General features: G+C 35.6%; 1 protein-coding gene across 1 annotated transcript; it reads right to left on the reverse strand.

Moving 5' to 3' along the window:
- Positions 1-121: 121 nt before the first annotated feature.
- On the reverse strand, positions 122-17,179 carry LOC138313825 (cryptochrome-1-like; the record flags this gene model as incomplete). The annotated part of the gene is given in 10 exon segments (XM_069254098.1): positions 122-2,812; positions 6,745-6,804; positions 7,051-7,253; positions 9,047-9,198; positions 9,711-9,851; positions 11,479-11,526; positions 11,528-11,650; positions 11,874-12,014; positions 14,106-14,379; positions 17,074-17,179. Coding segments are annotated over 10 exon segments (1,367 nt in total), but the record flags the coding sequence as incomplete, so codon positions are not given.
- Between the last annotated feature and the right edge of the window lie 3 nt (positions 17,180-17,182).

The raw sequence follows: 17,182 nt of genomic DNA on the forward strand, positions 1-17,182 counted from the left end.
ATATGTGCCATGAACAAAACAAAATTTACTTTTCATCAGAGAGTGGTTTTATGTTTCGATGTGCTCCGGCTCGCCGAGCGTACCTAGGAATGTTGTTTCACAACATCAATAACAACATTGGTTAGAGCAACATTCTTTATTTTCTTAATCAACAGGTAAAGTGGTACCAGTCGTTTGATTCAAAATAGTACAAAGTACCTAGTTCAAAATACATGTAAACTGTTGTTTATAAAAAAATAACAGCTCTCAACATAACTCAGTAACAGGAGTTAGGTTACAGCCAGCAATCTCAGAAGTTTATTACAACACAGAAATAACAATTAGTATAATATACAACTCCTTCATACAGGGTAGGGCATATCATTGATCATAGTTGGTAATAAGTATTGTGTAAAAAATTATGTGTATGTGCAGACAATATCATGAATAACTTTATATGAAATATGACTTGAATAAATCATTTATAAATATCTCGAAATTAACAAGAGGCCCATGGGCCTTAGCGGTCACCAGAGTTCGGATAGAGAATGAAACAAAGACATATAAACACTATTTATTGGCCCATCAGGCCCTTGAAATCAGTCAGTGAGGGAAAACATGAGACCCCAGGGTCATATAATGCACAATTTTTGTAAAAGGACCTATAAGACCTTTTAATCTATGAAGAGTATTTGATTCTACCATTTCTGGAATTTCAGAAGAAGATTTTTGAAGTTTTAGCCTATTTGACCCCTTTTGGACCCACCCCTCAGGCCCCTGGGGACTGGAACCATATAATTCACAATTTTGGTTGACCTTTGGCTATGGAAGGTTTCTGCAAAATTTCAACAAATTTGGTATAGTAGTTTCGGAGAAGAAGTCAATAAAGTAAATTGTTTATCGCCATACGACGGATGACGACGGACAAAAGGCGATTAGAATAGGTCACCTGAAACTTCTTCTCAGGTAACCTAATAACTTACAACGTTAACAATTAGGAAATATGGCTCTTTTGTTTGGACAATGTTTTAGAATTGCTAACTCGGGAAGCATTGGTGGGCAAACTCACCAATTTTGCAACAGGAGAGGAGAAAATGTAATGGTCCAACCTCGCCAATGTTTCGTCAACATTTCATAACAATAAGAATTCATTAACTGACATTAAAAGCATAAGAGTTGTTAAAGAAAGTTTATTAACTTTTTAATATGTTTTAACATCTTAACCTCTTATGTTTTCATATGAAGAATTTTAAGTTAATGAATGTTGATGAAATCGCGCCCAGTGTTCCAACCCTAACCTCCTAACACTACTTACCGAGGACCTACCAGCTGGTATAATTATCTAACCCATATACAAGTTATTTGGTTCTCTAGACAATAGAGCCTGCAAAAGATAATGTATGGCAGGACAAACGGACGGACACAACACTAAAAAGACAACATATTTCATAAAACAAATATAATATGGCAATTCTGTCTTGTATGAACACATTATTTACACATGATGAATACATCATAATCATAACAATTCACAAACTACAGAATAATTTAAACATATAAAATATCAGCAATTATAATATACTTAGTATATAAACTTGATAATTACAAATTTCTTTACATAATTTATTTTTACCAGTCAAATTTTTAATGTTATCAATTTTAAACAGTGAATATGAATTATTTCATGGTAAACAATGTGTAATTACATAGCCTTATCTGTATGCAAGCAAATGACGTGTGTGAATGTTCTAGGTGCCATAACTCTCAAGTGTAATCTATACATATGTGAACCTTTCTCATGAACAATCTAACTTAAAAGGTTACTTGTAAGTAATGTCAGCCAGAGAAATATTAATTGTAACCCTAAATGTTTGAGTTACCAAAGGACACAGCCAAATTTTGAAAGAAATTATGAAATAAGTTGCTATTAAAACACTAATTTTGTATGGTGTGTAGGATGCTAGAACATAAATAGGCATCATACATTTCTGAACACAAATGCACTAGCTATAGTAGGAGCAACTAAATAATGAACATACATTATAAGGTAATGAATTTGAAATGAGGATGCTTTCCACTACGTGATTGAAACTAGAATGTATCAAAAGAAACCTTTTATCACATATTTTTGAAAACAATCCATGTTGTATTTACTTCTCTGTATCATCAGATAAATGGCAGGTTGTGTTAACATTGATTGGTTTAATAAACCACCAACAGCTGTACATGTAAACAGCATTTTACAGTTAGTGCTAGTTACCACCATCAACACCACTGATGCTGAATATACGGAATCACTTTCAAGTGACAAAAACACATTCAGATGAATGACATTATCCTGTAGTTTTATGCTAACCACCATTTTAAAATTGTCTTAATTTGTAGCTGCATCTTTTGGTGCCTAGTCCAGAGTTACGGCCCTTTTGAAAAGAAGTGCATTTGCAGCATTTCCATCTGTCCGTCATACACACAGTTACCTCCCCTTTTTATATCGTACGTTTTTGTGAAAAAATACTTTGTATTCTCACAAATTACTGAACGTATTATGAAATCTTGTCTGTAATTTGCATTGATTAAACCAGCTCAAAAAGTTTACAGATTTTTATACTGACGTGAACCACAAGGTGTAACACCAGTGACAACAATGTCTGGGACTCAAATACACTGGAGTAAGATGCCTGGGACTCGCATGCACTGGAGTATGATGCCAGGAACTATGATGCACTGGAGTACACTGCAAAGGTCGTGCCAATTCCCTGGTCATTATTGTCATTCTGATCTGCAGCGTTACAACAGACCAGGACTCGGGTCGGGTGATTTCCAGAGTGGGCACCTATCAGACAAAAGCAAGAACATAATAGCAACAGCAGTACAGACATTCCTGACGAAGATAAAACCATGTTTTTACTGGTATAATTCTTATAATAATAGGTGAAAATGACTATTAGTTTAAAGAAAACTAGAAGCAAAACAAGAGGCCCATGGGCCTTAGCGGTCACCTGATATCAGATACAGAATGAAACAAAGACATGCATATAAACACTATATATTTGCCCATCAGGCCCTTGAAGTCAGTGAGTGATTTTATAAATTTGACTTTTTAATCTATAAAGATTATTTGGTTACATCAAATCTGTGAATTCAGAAGTAAGATTTTTGAAATGTTATCCATTTTGACCCCTTTTGGCCCCACCCCTCTGGCCCCTGGGGGTCAGCCAGGACCAATTTGGATATGATGTTAATATGCTATCTCAGGCTAATAATTCTAACCCAGATTGACTAATTTCCTATGAAAACTAAGCAAATAATGTTCCTAAATGTGTTTTTCCTATATAAACTATAGTAAACTTGACCCCCTCCCCAGAAGGGAAAGATGAGACCCCAGGGTAATATTATTCACAATTTTTGTAAAGGACTTTAAGACCTTTCCATCTATGCAGAGTATTTGATTCTACCAGTTCCAGAATTTCAGAAGAAGATTTTTGAAGTTTTAGCCTATTTGACCCGTTTTGGCCCCGCCCCTAAGGCCCCTGGGGATCAGTCATGGAAAATTTGGTAATAAGATTCAATGGCCATCACATAGGGATAATTCTGACAACAATTGACTATAAATTTCCTATTATAATGACTAAGTAATGCTCAAAAATGTGTTTTCCCTACATAAACTACAGTAAACTTAACCCCCTCCCCAGGGGGAAACCTGAGACCCAAGGGTGATGTAATTCACAATTTTCATAAAACACCTTAAGACCTGTCCATCTATGAAGAGTATTTGATTCTACCATTTCCAGTATTTAAGAAGAAGATCTTTAAAGTTTTAGCCTATTTGCCCCTTTTGGCCCCACACTTCTGCCCCGAGGGGGTTGACCAGGACCAACATAGATATAATATTAAAATGTTATCTCAGGCTAATAATTCTAAACAAGTTTGACTCATTTCCTATGAAAATTGAGCAAAAAATGCTCATAAATGTGTTTTCTCTATATAAGCTATAGTAAACTTGACCCCCTCCCCAGGGGGAAACGTGAGACCCCAGGGTCATATAATTCACAATTTTCATAAAACACCTTAAGACCTTTCCATCTATGAAGAGTATGTGATTCTATCAGTTCCAGAATTTCAGAAGAAGATTTTTGAAATTATAGCCTATTTGACCCCTTTTGACCCCGCCCCTAAGGCCCCTGGGGATCAGTCATGGAAAATTGGTTAATAGGATTCAATGGCCATCTCATACTGATAATTCTGACAATATTTGACTCATTTCCTATAACAAATGATCAAATAATACTCAAAAATGTGTTTTCCCTATATAAACTATAGTAAACTTAACCCCCTCCCCAGGGGGAAACCTGAGACCCCAGGGTCATATAATTCACAATTTTTGTAAAGGACCTTAGGACCTTTCTATCTATGAAGAGTATTTAATTCCATCACATCTGTGAGTGGAGAAGAAGATTTTTGAAATTTTAGTCAATTTTACCCCTTTTGGCCCCTCCCATAGCTCCCTGGGGGGTGGGGACCATATAATTCACAATTTTGATTGGCCTTATGCCTTAGAAGGTTTGTGCAAAATTTCATTGAAATTGCTTCAGCGGTTTTGGAGAAGAAGTCGAAAATGTAAATTGTTTACGGACATACGACGGACGACGCACGACGCACGACGGACGACGGACGACGACGACGACGACGACGGACAAAAGGCGATTAGAATAGGTCACTTGAGACTTCGTCTCAGGTGACCTAATAAAAATGCCCTCATCTCCACATCTCAAAGCGGGACAAGATAAACATGATTATTTTTATATATATGTCCCTCAATTTCATGACAGCTGCAAGAAAGAGAGCCAGCATCTAGAAAACTACCCTGTGACAGTGTTCTTACAGTAATTCTGTATCTCACCAATCAAAGGTTGTAATACTCCTTAATGTGCATTATAAACCTTATCTGTTTTCAGATTGATGACAGTAAAATATTAAGTACAGAATGATTTTGATAATGACACTCCACTCTTATATTTACCTGTAAGTATAATTATAATATTTACCTGTAAGTGCCATTATTATATTTACCTGTAAGTGTCATTATTGCATTTATCTGTAAGTATCATTATTATATTGACCTGTAAGTGTAATTATTATATTTATCTGTAAATATCATTTAATATAATATTTATCATTTAATATAATATTTAGCTTCAAGTGCCATTGTTATATTTACCTGTAAGTGTCATTATTTCATTAACCTGCAAGTGTCACTGTTATATTTATCTGTGTCATTATTGCATTTACCTGTAAGTATCATTATTATATTTACCTGTAAGTGTAATTATTATATTTATCTGTAAGTGTCATTGTTATATTTACCTGTAAGTGTCATTATTTCATTAACCTGTAAGTGTCATTGTTATTTTTACCTGTAAGTGTCATTGTAATATTTACCTGCAAGTGTCATTATCATATTTACCTGTAAGTGTCATTATTAAATTTACCTGTAAGTGTCATTGTTATATTTACCTGTAAGTGTCATTATTATATTTATCTGTAAGTGTCATTGTTATATTTACCTGTAAGTGTCATTATTTCATTAACCTGTAAGTGTCATTGTTATTTTTACCTGTAAGTGTCATTGTTATATTTACCTGCAAGTGTCATTATTACATTTACCTGTAAGTGCCATAGTTATATTTACCTGTAAGTGTCATTGTTATATTTGCCTGTAAGTGTCATTGTTATATTTACCTGTAAGTACCATTATTATATTTACCTGCAAGTTATCATTATTATATTTACCTGTAAGTGTCATTGTTATATTTACCTGTAAGTATCATTATTATATTTACCTGTAAGTGTCATTGTTATATTTACCTGTAAGTATCATTATTATATTTACCTGCAAGTATCATTATTATATGTACCTGTAAGTGCCATTGTTATATTTACCTGTAAGTGTCATTATTATATTTACCTGTAAGTGTCATTGTTATATTTACCTGTAAGTATCATTATTATATTTACCTGTAAGTGTCATTGTTATATTTACCTGTAAGTATCATTATTATATTTACCTGCAAGTATCATTATTATATTTACCTGTAAGTGCCATTGTTATATTTACCTGTAAGTATCTTTATTATATTTACCTGTAAGTGTCATTGTTATATTTACCTGTAAGTATCATTATTATATTTACCTGCAAGTATCATTATTATATTTACCTGTAAGTGCCATTGTTATATTTACCTGTAAGTATCATTATTATATTTACCTGTAAGTGTCATTGTTATATTTACCTGTAAGTATCATTATTATATTTACCTGCAAGTATCATTATTATATTTACCTGTAAGTGCCATTGTTATATTTACCTGTAAGTATCATTATTATATTTACCTGCAAGTATCATTATTATATTTACCTGTAAGTGCCATTGTTATATTTACCTGTAAGTATCTTTATTATATTTACCTGTAAGTGTCATTGTTATATTTACCTGTAAGTATCATTATTATATTTACCTGCAAGTATCATTATTATATTTACCTGTAAGTGCCATTGTTATATTTACCTGTAAGTATCATTATTATATTTACCTGTAAGTGTCATTGTTATATTTACCTGTAAGTATCATTATTATATTTACCTGCAAGTATCATTATTATATTTACCTGTAAGTGCCATTGTTATATTTACCTATAAGTGTCATTATTATATTTACCTGTAAGTGTCATTGTTATATTTATCTGGAAGTTTCATTTATATATTTACCTGTAAGTGCCATAGTGGTCTTGTTTGTCAGGTCCTCTGTGTGCTTTGGTATAGAAGACACTAAAAAACACCAGAATATACATTATAACATATTTAAGTACATGTACAATATTTACTCTAATATAACTTAATTATTTACTCTCTTTATTAACCAATAGTATTTTCATTACACGTATCTTTGGTTTAAATGAATTAAATTTTGATAATGACTTTGTAACAAGTGGAATTTTTTCATCCTTTTAATGCACAGTCACTTGATATTTGTCGCTATTGAAATATTAACTGATATCTCCTAAAGCTTCATACCTGCAGATGCTCGCTGAGCTAAGAGTTGGTAGACTTGCTTCATTCTCTCCATGTTAACCTTGCTGACATCACTATGACGGATGATGGGCACTGGATAATCCTTCCCAATGACACACTTGGCTGCCTTCTGGACTGACTGTGGCGCATTCCATGGCTCAAAGATGTACTTTGATGGATAGTTCTTTAGTTCAGGTATGTACGATCTGAAGTATCAAAAAACAAGATATAATTTTCAAAATAATGTAATTGATAAAAATGATTTCATCACTAATTTTGTCATAATCAACTGAAATAAAACTGGACTTTGCTTTATGCATAATGCCAAGCCTACATCCTGGAATTATTCGCCTGTTTATTACAATTTTCCTATCCTGCTGCTATTGAATCACCAAACAGATAAAAACATTTCTTTAGTATAACAAAACCAGAATCCCCAACTCGATACTCTACAGTTTCATCTCCTGATTAACCAAGGTTAATCTGCTTTTTCACAGATGATTATCAACACCTATAAATACAAGTTTCTCAAAGAGATTTGTCAAATCCTGAAGACAGATATCTAAGATTTTAAACAAGAGATCCCAGAGGGATCTTGGCGCCCACCAAAGAATGATCTATGTCTGACAATGGAAAGAGGGATCTTTTCCCTGCTTTTCAAACTTTTTCAAACACGACTACATATAAAATTTGAGACAGATCGCTATTGTACTTTCTAAGAAATAGTGGTAACAAACTTCAACAATGAAATCCAAGCTGGCGGCCGTGCAGCCACCTTGTTGACCTATCAGTTACAAAATGCAATATGCACCACTAAGGTCCTAAGGGAACCTACATATAAAATTTGAGAGAGATCCCTTTAGTACTTTTTAAGAAATAGCAATAACAAACTTTAACTATCAAAATCCAAGATGGCTGCCAGGCGGCCATCTTGTTGACCGATTGGTCCCAAAACGCATTATGCATAACTAGGGCCCTAGAGGAACCTGTGTATGGAATTTGCTTGAGTTCCCTTCAATACTTTCTGAGAAATAGTGGTAACAAACTTCCACTACCAAAATCCAAGATGGCCACCTGGTAGCCATCTTGTTGACCGATCGGTCCCAAAATGCAATATGCACAACTAGGGCCCTAGGGGAACCTATATATGAAATTTGAAAAAGATCCCTTTAGTACTTTTTGAGAAATAGCAGTAACAAACTTTAACTATCAAAATCCAAGATGGTCGCCTGGCAACCATCTTGTTGACCGATTGGTCCCAAAATGCTATATGCACAACTAGGGTCCAAGGGGAACCTGCATATGAAATTTGAGTAAGATCCCTTCAGTTCTTTCTGAGAAATAGCGGTAACAAACTTTTAACTATCAAAATCAAAGATGGCCGCCTGTCGGCCATCCTGTTAACCGATCGGTCCGAAATTGCATTATGCACAACTAGGGTTCTAGGGGAACCTGCATATGAAATTTGAGAAAGATCCCTTTAGTACTTTCCGAAAAATAGCGGTAACAAACTTTAACTATCAAAATCCAAGATGGCCGCCTGTCGACCATCTTGTTGACCGATCGGTCCCAAATTGCATTATGCACAACTAGGGTCCTAGGGGAACCTGCATATGAAATTTAAGAAAGATCCGTTCAGTACGTTTTGAGAAATAGCGGTAACAAACTTTAACTATCAAAATCCAAGATGGCCGCCTGTCGGCCATCTTGTTGACTGATCGGTCCCAAAATGCAATATGCACAACTACGGTCCTAGGGGAACCTGCATATGAAATTTAAGAAAGACCCCTTCAGTACTTTCTGAGAAATAGCGGTAACAAGAATTGTTAACGGACGGACGGACGGACGGACGGACCACGGACCACGGACGAAAGGCGATTTGAATAGCCCACCATCTGATGATGGTGGGCTAAAAATGCTCAGATAAACAGAAGTTCCATTCACTGGTAGATATCAATCTTAGCAAAAGACATACAATATAATGATAATGGTTAGTTACCTGATAAAATCACCAGTAGGATCAGCCCTCTTCCCGAATCCCACTGGACAGTAGCAGTGGAAAAACTGCTGGAAAAATGAACTACAGGAAAGCCACATCCACATGCCAGCATTCACACTCCAGTCAGCATCCAGTAATAGTTCATCAAACACCTGGAAATATTGGTAACACAGGTAAAATTATACAATATCATCAAACACCTGGAAATACAGGTAACACACGTAAAATTATAATACTATTTCATCAAATACCTGGGAATACAGGTAACACAGATGAAATTATACTAGTTCATCAAACACCTGAAAATACAGGTAATACATGTAAAATTATACAATATCATCAAATACCTGGGAATACGGGTAACACAGATGAAATAATACAGGTAACACACGTAAAATTATACAATATCATCAAATACCTGGAACTACAGGTAGCACGAAGAAATATTACAGACATTCATCAAGTACAGGTACAATAATACACAATCAAAAATGACATGTTGACCATGGTGAATGTAAGAATTAATCATTGTTCAAGTTCTAAACTGATTTGGCACAGAATTTGAAGCCTCATGGAATCTTTCATAGAACATTATTTCAACGTATTTCAATTTTGAAATTTCCTTGAGGCATATCGACATGGCATGGCTAGTTAGTATATTTACCTTCATGCCCTCCTCCCATGAGATCCACAAGTCACCTCGAGTGAGGAAACAAGCTACGGAATGCCTGGCTAAGTGATGTATCCAGCCTGTCTGTTTTAACTGACGCATGATAGCATCAATCCATGGATAACCTGTCATACCCTGTAACGGAGACAATAGTATATATACACTAACAAGAGGCCCATGGGCCTTAACGGTCATCTGACTATTAGTACAATACAACATAGTCGTTTAAAGATTTTAGCCTATTTGACCCGTGACCTTGATTGAAGGTCAAGGTAATTCATTTGAACAAACTTGGTAGCCCTTCATCCCAGCATGCTACATGCCCAATATCAGTACCCTGGGCCTTCTGGTTCTTGAGAAGAAGTCATTTAAAGACTTTAGCCTATTTGACCCCGGTACCTTGAATGAAGATCAAGGTCATTCATTTGAACAAACTTGGTAGCCATTCATCCCAGCATGTCACAGGCCCAATATCAGTACCCTGGGCCTTCTGGTTCTTGAAAAGAAGTCGTTTAAAGATTTTAGCCTATTTGACCCCCGTGACCTTGAATGAAGGTCAAGGTCATTTATTTGAACAAACTTGGTAGCCCTTCATCCCAGCATGCCACAGGCCTAATATCAGGTCTCCAGGCCTCTTAGTTATTCACAAGAAGATTTTTAAAGGATTTTAGCCTATTTGACCCCTGTGACCTTGAATGAAGGTCAAGGTCATTTATTTGAACAAACTTGGTAGCCCTTCATCCCAGCATGTCACAGGCCCAATATCAGTACCCTGGGCCTTCTGGTTCTTGAAAAGAAGTCGTTTAAAGATTTTAGCCTATTTGACCCTCGTGACCTTGAATGAAGGTCAAGGTCATCTATTTGAACAAACTTGGTAGCCCTTCATCCCAGCATGCCACAGGCCTAATATCAGGTCTCCAGGCCTCTTAGTTATTCACAAGAAGTTTTTTAAAGGATTTTAGCCTATTCGACCCCTGTGACCTTGAATGAAGGTCAAGGTCATTTATTTGAACAAACTTGGTAGCCATTCATCCCAGCATGTCACAGGCCTAATATCAGTACCCTGGGCCTTCTGGTTCTTGAGAAGAAGTTGTTTAAAGATTTTAGCCTATTTGACCCTCGTGACCTTGAATGAAGGTCAAGGTCATCTATTTGAACAAACTTGGTAGCCCTTCATCCCAGCATGCCACAGGCCTAATATCAGGTCTCCAGGCCTCTTAGTTATTCACAAGAAGTTTTTTAAAGGATTTTAGCCTATTTGACCCCTGTGACCTTGAATGAAGGTCAAGGTCATTTATTTGAACAAACTTGGTAGCCCTTCATCCCAGCATGTCACAGGCCCAATATCAGTACCCTGGGCCTTCTGGTTCTTGAGAAGAAGTCGTTTAAAGATTTTAGCCTTTTTGACCCCTGTGACCTTGAATGAAGGTCAAGGTCATTTATTTGAACAAACTTGGTAGCCCTCCATCCCAGCAACCTACAGGCCAAATATGAGTACCCTGGGCCTTCCGGTTATTGAGAAGAAGTCGTTTGAATGAAAAGTTTACGGACGGCGGACGGCGGACGGCGCACGACGACGGACGGTGCATGATGACAATAGGTCATCCTGACCCTTTGGGTCAGATGACCTAAAAATGCAAATCTGAAACCACTTTTGATAATGATGTTGAAAGTCAAGATGATATATTACCAGAAAGGAAACTAGAAATACATAATGTAATGGAAAGCGTACTTTGTGTGGTCAATTACAGCTTACACTCACCTCTGCCCACTTAGCTAGAGCCTCAGGGTTGTGATCCCACGGTACTTTTCACACAGATAGGGTTATCTTTCATCTGATCAAAGTTGGGATTATTGGTAGCAGCTGTATAGAAAAATTCCCTCCATAACAGTTGACCATGGAGAGATAGCGGGGGATCTGATTGCTTTTTCACCTGTGGGATAAAACCATTTCATTTTAGCATGAATCTCATTAAAATCTTTTACATGAATGAAGTTTCAATATAAACATACGTATATAAACATGACATGTAACTCCATTTGCTCCACATTTCATGGCAGGACACAAAGTTCAATGTATGTAATTATGTAATTTTGAAACTAAAGTCACTTTCTTTCGCAATGTTTTGTAGTGAAATTCGATATGAGCATGGTTACCTTTCTGTACAGTTCTGCTAGTTTCCAATAGAACAGACGCGGTGCCAAACAACCGAACCTCAGGTAGGGACTAAGAGCAGTTTGGCTGGGGAATAATGATTGTGCGGTCATCTTTGGTTTCTCAAAGCTGGCTACCCAGGCCTACAATAAATAACACACAAATATATCCTAATCTAGCTCAAAGTACCACAATGCTTCTATGCCTGAAACAAAAACAATAAAAGTGGTGTACAATTTTATTTATCAAATATAAATAACAATATAAACTTAATACAACAGTGCATAAATAGTGATCATGTTATTGAAATAAAAAAAAAAAACTTGTTTCATTGATAAAGTAAAATTACAAAATTTCTATGAAACAAGTAATTATTAAGTTTATCAAAGATTGAGTAAACAACTATAAGAGAACATTATTTCATCCAATGGCAGGTCATAATGCAAGGAAGATCATAGCATCTCTTTGACCTTCCTTGTATTATGAAGTGAAGGACACAAAATTTAAGCGTTGAATCCATGACAACAGCATGATTCCACTTTAGACACAGGTTACCATAGCACTCCAGTCAGCAGTATGTCAGTACATGCTTGGAAGTTAACAAGTGAGAGATCAGCATCCCAGCAACAGTCACTGTTATAAATATTAACTGGAGCTGTATCATTATTATCATAAAACCAAAGGCAGCTTTAGCCTGAAAAATCACTAGTTTTATATTAAAATGCAACTTCAAAACTGAATACAAATGTTTCAAATATAGACCATGAAAATTAAGCAATAACAAGAATTCCACGGAAGTGGATGTGTCGCTTGCACAGCAGTTTAAAACATCACAAAAAATAGTTCAAATTTACAGTTGAAAATATTGTTAATAATTAGGTGAAGTTATCAAGTCCCGTAACTCTTGCAAATTTTGACGGATATTCACCAGTATCAAATCAATCTTAGATCTCATTGATATAAAGCGATATATATAATATTTGGTTGAAATTGGATAATAAATACAAAAGACATTGAGCTGAAACTAAGAAATTCTTTGTTTTGACGATTTTAAAGTCCTGTAACTCTTGCAAGTATTAACATATTTTGACAAGTATCAAACTAATCCGAGATATCATTAATATAAAGCAATAAACCGGTGAAATCAGACAATAAATACTAAAGTCATCGAGCGGAAACCATGGATTTATCTATTTTGAAGATTTTAAAGTCCCATAACTCTCGAAAATATTGACGAATTTTGACCAGTATTAAACCCATTGGAGATCTCATTGATATAAAGCAATAAACCAAATTTGGTTGAAATCGGGCAATAAATACTAAAGTTATCGAGCAGACCATGGATTTATCTGTTTTGACGATTTTAAAGTCCCGTAACTCTTGGAAATATTGACAGATTTTGAACAGTATCGAAATCATCCAAGCAATATACCAAATTTGGTTGAAATTGGACTATAAATATAAGTTATCGTGCATGGAAACCTTTTCCCAGGCGTACTGGTATTTGCATTACAGGCGACACAAAAACCATCTCTTGAACATGATAAGTATGACTTGATCATGAAAATACCTGTTAATAGAATTCAATTTCTAATTTTTAAACAAAATTCTTCAGAAAAGAAGGCACCTACAATTATTTCATATGATAAGTACAAGACAGGACAGGAACATGCATTCTAATGACCGAAGTATCCTTCATAAGAACTGGCAGGACAGGAGCAAGCATTTTAATAACCTAAGTATCCTTTTCACATTTGTTACAAGGTGTTAAATTGGCCAGTTTCATGTGTATCTTGTAAAACATTTACTATTACTACCCAGTAATGATCTAATTGATGTGAACATGAAGCTGAATGAAGACTGTCTGTAGCAATGCACTAGGTACTTAAAGCTTTTAAGACAAAGTATCACTTTTACAGTGAAAACTCCTATCAAAGTCCACACATGATACACACCAATCACTGTACAAGTCCACAAACTTAAAATCATATATTTTCAAAAGGATCAAAGCTTATTAGGATTAACTATGCTATAAAACTAAAACACAAAAATAAGGATTTTTATTTTCTTGTCATAAACAAAGCTTATTTCAAGAATATTCCCATTTTAAATGTTACACCTCCATAACATACAAAATATATGTTAATCCTTCTTGAAGAATTTCACCAATACAACAATCAAACTTAAGCATAAAAGATCAGAAAAGCAAAACGAAAAATCAGAGTATGTGGTACCTTTCTCTCTAAGTGACGTTCAAGACGTGACAGTGCCTCCATCTCTCCTCCACGAAATTCCGCAGGTTTGAGACCTTCTGTTTCGAATCCCAGCTCCTCCAGCGTGGGGACTCCATAGTGTTCATCATGGTCTTCACTCAGCGGTGTGCGACATTTTCCTAGATAAGTAGCGGTGATGGTGTCCACTGGCTGTTTAGGTGGGTCCATCTTAGAGATGAACATCTGGAACCGCTTGTACGTAAGAGGTGATACTCCATAGTTTAGGTTTATGATTCTGGGGAAAACAACCGGAGTCCGTCATCAGATTTATACAGATTTGTTTTTGTAAATGAAAATTTGAGAAGTCTCCCTTTGGTAAAGGACCAATGATATCATCCTAGTGTAACTTTTGAATGAACTTTAGTTGGAGGCTAAGGATGTAATAACCATACATCAGACAATCAGTATATTGGGATTGTTTGCCTCTCAACTCAATCAATTGATGGCAAGTGAGCTAACAAGAGGCCCATGGGCCTTAACGGTCACCTGACTACAGATATAGAATAAAAGAAAGACACATAAACACTATATACTGGCATTTGATGTTGGTCAGTGATTTTACAAACTTGACTTTTTAATCTATGAAGAGAATTTGTTTCCATCAATCCTGTGAACTCAGAAATGTTTTAGTAATTTTGACCCTGTTTTGTCCCGCCCCTCTGGTCACCCAGGGAGTCAGCGAGGACTGATATGGATATGAAACTTCTATATCTCAGGCAAATAATTAACTCTAACCAAGTTTGACTCATTTCCTATGAAAATTGAGCAAAAAATGTTCATAAATGTGTTCTTCCTAAATAAACTATAAAAAACTTGACCCCTCCTCACTGAGGGGGGAAAAATGAGACCCAGAGTGATATAATTCACAATTTTATAAAACACCTTTAGACCTTTCCATCTACAAAGAGTATTTTGATTCAACCAATTTCAAAGTTTTAGAAGACGATTTTGGAAGTTTTAGCCTATTTGACCCCTTTTGACCCCTGACAACATCTGAATTATTTCCTATTACAAATGACCAAAAAATGCTCAAAAATGTGTTTTCCCTATATAAACTATAGTAAACTTAACCCCCTCCCTACGAGGAAACGCGAAACTTAACCCCCTCCCCACGGGGAAACACAAGACCCAAGGGTCATATAATTCACAATTTTCGTTAAAGTGAACAGTCGGGCAAGGATGGCTAAAGTCGGTAAAAATGGTGTGAATGTATCCAGTATAATTTCTTATGAAATAGAAAAATAAAATCTCTCGCCAAAATCTGTCTGCGTAAGAAGAAATTAATTTAAAGCATAGGAATCCTAAAACGTCCTCCCGGCTGACTATGTCCGTGGTTACACGCAGCCTCGCTTTCAATGCTTTCAACTTTCCTTTACTTTAATGGTCAGAACTGGGAAACGTAAACAGAACTTGGCCGTCGTATTAATATGCGAGAACTTTTGGAAGGCCAATGAACGCATTTAGACTGGTTTTCTTTGCCCGACTATTCACTTTAAGGACCTTAAGACCTTTCCATCTATGAAAAGTATTTGATTCTACCATTTCTAGAATTTCAGAAGGCGATTTTTTAAGTTTTAGCCTATTTGACCCCACCCATATATATAAGGCCCCTGGAGGTCAGTCATGGAAAATTTGTTAATAGGATTCAATGGCCATCTCATACTGATAATTCTGACAACATTTGAATTATTTCCTATCACAAATGACCGAATAATGCTCAAAAAATATGTTTTCCCTATATAACTATGGTAAACTTAACCCCCTCCCCATGGGGAAACGAATGACCCCAGGGTCACATAATTCACAATTTTTGTAAAGGACCTTAAAGCTTTCTATCTATGAAGAGTATTTGATTCTACCACATCTGTGAGTAGAGAAGAACATTTTTGAAATTTTAGTTAATTTTACCCCTTTTGGCCTCTCCCCTCTGAGAGGTGGGGACCATATAATTCACAATTTTGATTGGTCTTATGCCTTTGAAGGTTTGTACAAAATTTCATTGAAATTGCTTCTGCAGTTTTGGAGAAAGAAGTCGAAAATGAAGTTTTATCGTCGCACACGTACGACGGATGACGACGGACAAAATGAGATTGGAATAGGTCACTATGAGACTTCGTCTCAGGTAACCTAATAAAAAACATTTTCAATGATATAAAATATGATGTAGGTATATGAAAAGAAAAGAACAATGCTTTAAGTAAAGGTTATGTGTATTTTGAGACGATGTCACCAATATCGTGCACTACCATTTATCAAACGTACATGATTTAAATAATACAAATAACTTGTGTATTGATATTTCATAATTTTTGACTTTTTTTTTCTTGATAATTGTCATTGTAAACAGCTACAGTGTACGCTTCAGTTGGCAAAATTTCCGTGAATTAAAGCATTTTGCGATTGATCATACTTCTGGTACGTAATTATATCCATCTTTATCATATTTCCAGTTGATATTATTTCTTTTAGACACTTTTACATAGATTATTCTAATGTATAACTTTGATACATCGACGAGTAAAACATTCAATTTTGACATGTACAATGTAAATCACGATGTAATTATGCGTCCCGATGGAGCATTTTACTATTAACCATGCATCTGGTACGTAATTATTTTCATTATTGACCCTGTCTTAAGTGACCACCTTTCTTATGCGACCTTATTTTGAACATCCATTGGAAGGTCACTTTAAACAGGTTTGACTGTACCTTATGTTCATATATATATGTAAGATATATCTTAATAATGGAAACACTATTTACACTAGCATAATTCGTTTACACCATTTGAATAGCCTGATATATATGTAATGTAGACCATCAATTCCTCACCAATACCAACACATTATCACTAACACTGGAGCTGCACAGGATATTTGAATGAGTCAAGCACATGTTGCAATTGTAATAAGTATGCGTAACTTACTTTTGTAAATCGTAAAGGGTATGTGAGATGCGGACAATGGTCTCAACACCAGCTTCTGAGGCCAAGGCCTTGATAGCAGCATCCCTCTCCTTCCCGAATGGTTCAGAGT

This window comes from Argopecten irradians, unplaced genomic scaffold (assembly GCF_041381155.1).
Source record: "Argopecten irradians isolate NY unplaced genomic scaffold, Ai_NY scaffold_0958, whole genome shotgun sequence".
NCBI classification, from domain to species: domain Eukaryota; kingdom Metazoa; phylum Mollusca; class Bivalvia; order Pectinida; family Pectinidae; genus Argopecten; species Argopecten irradians.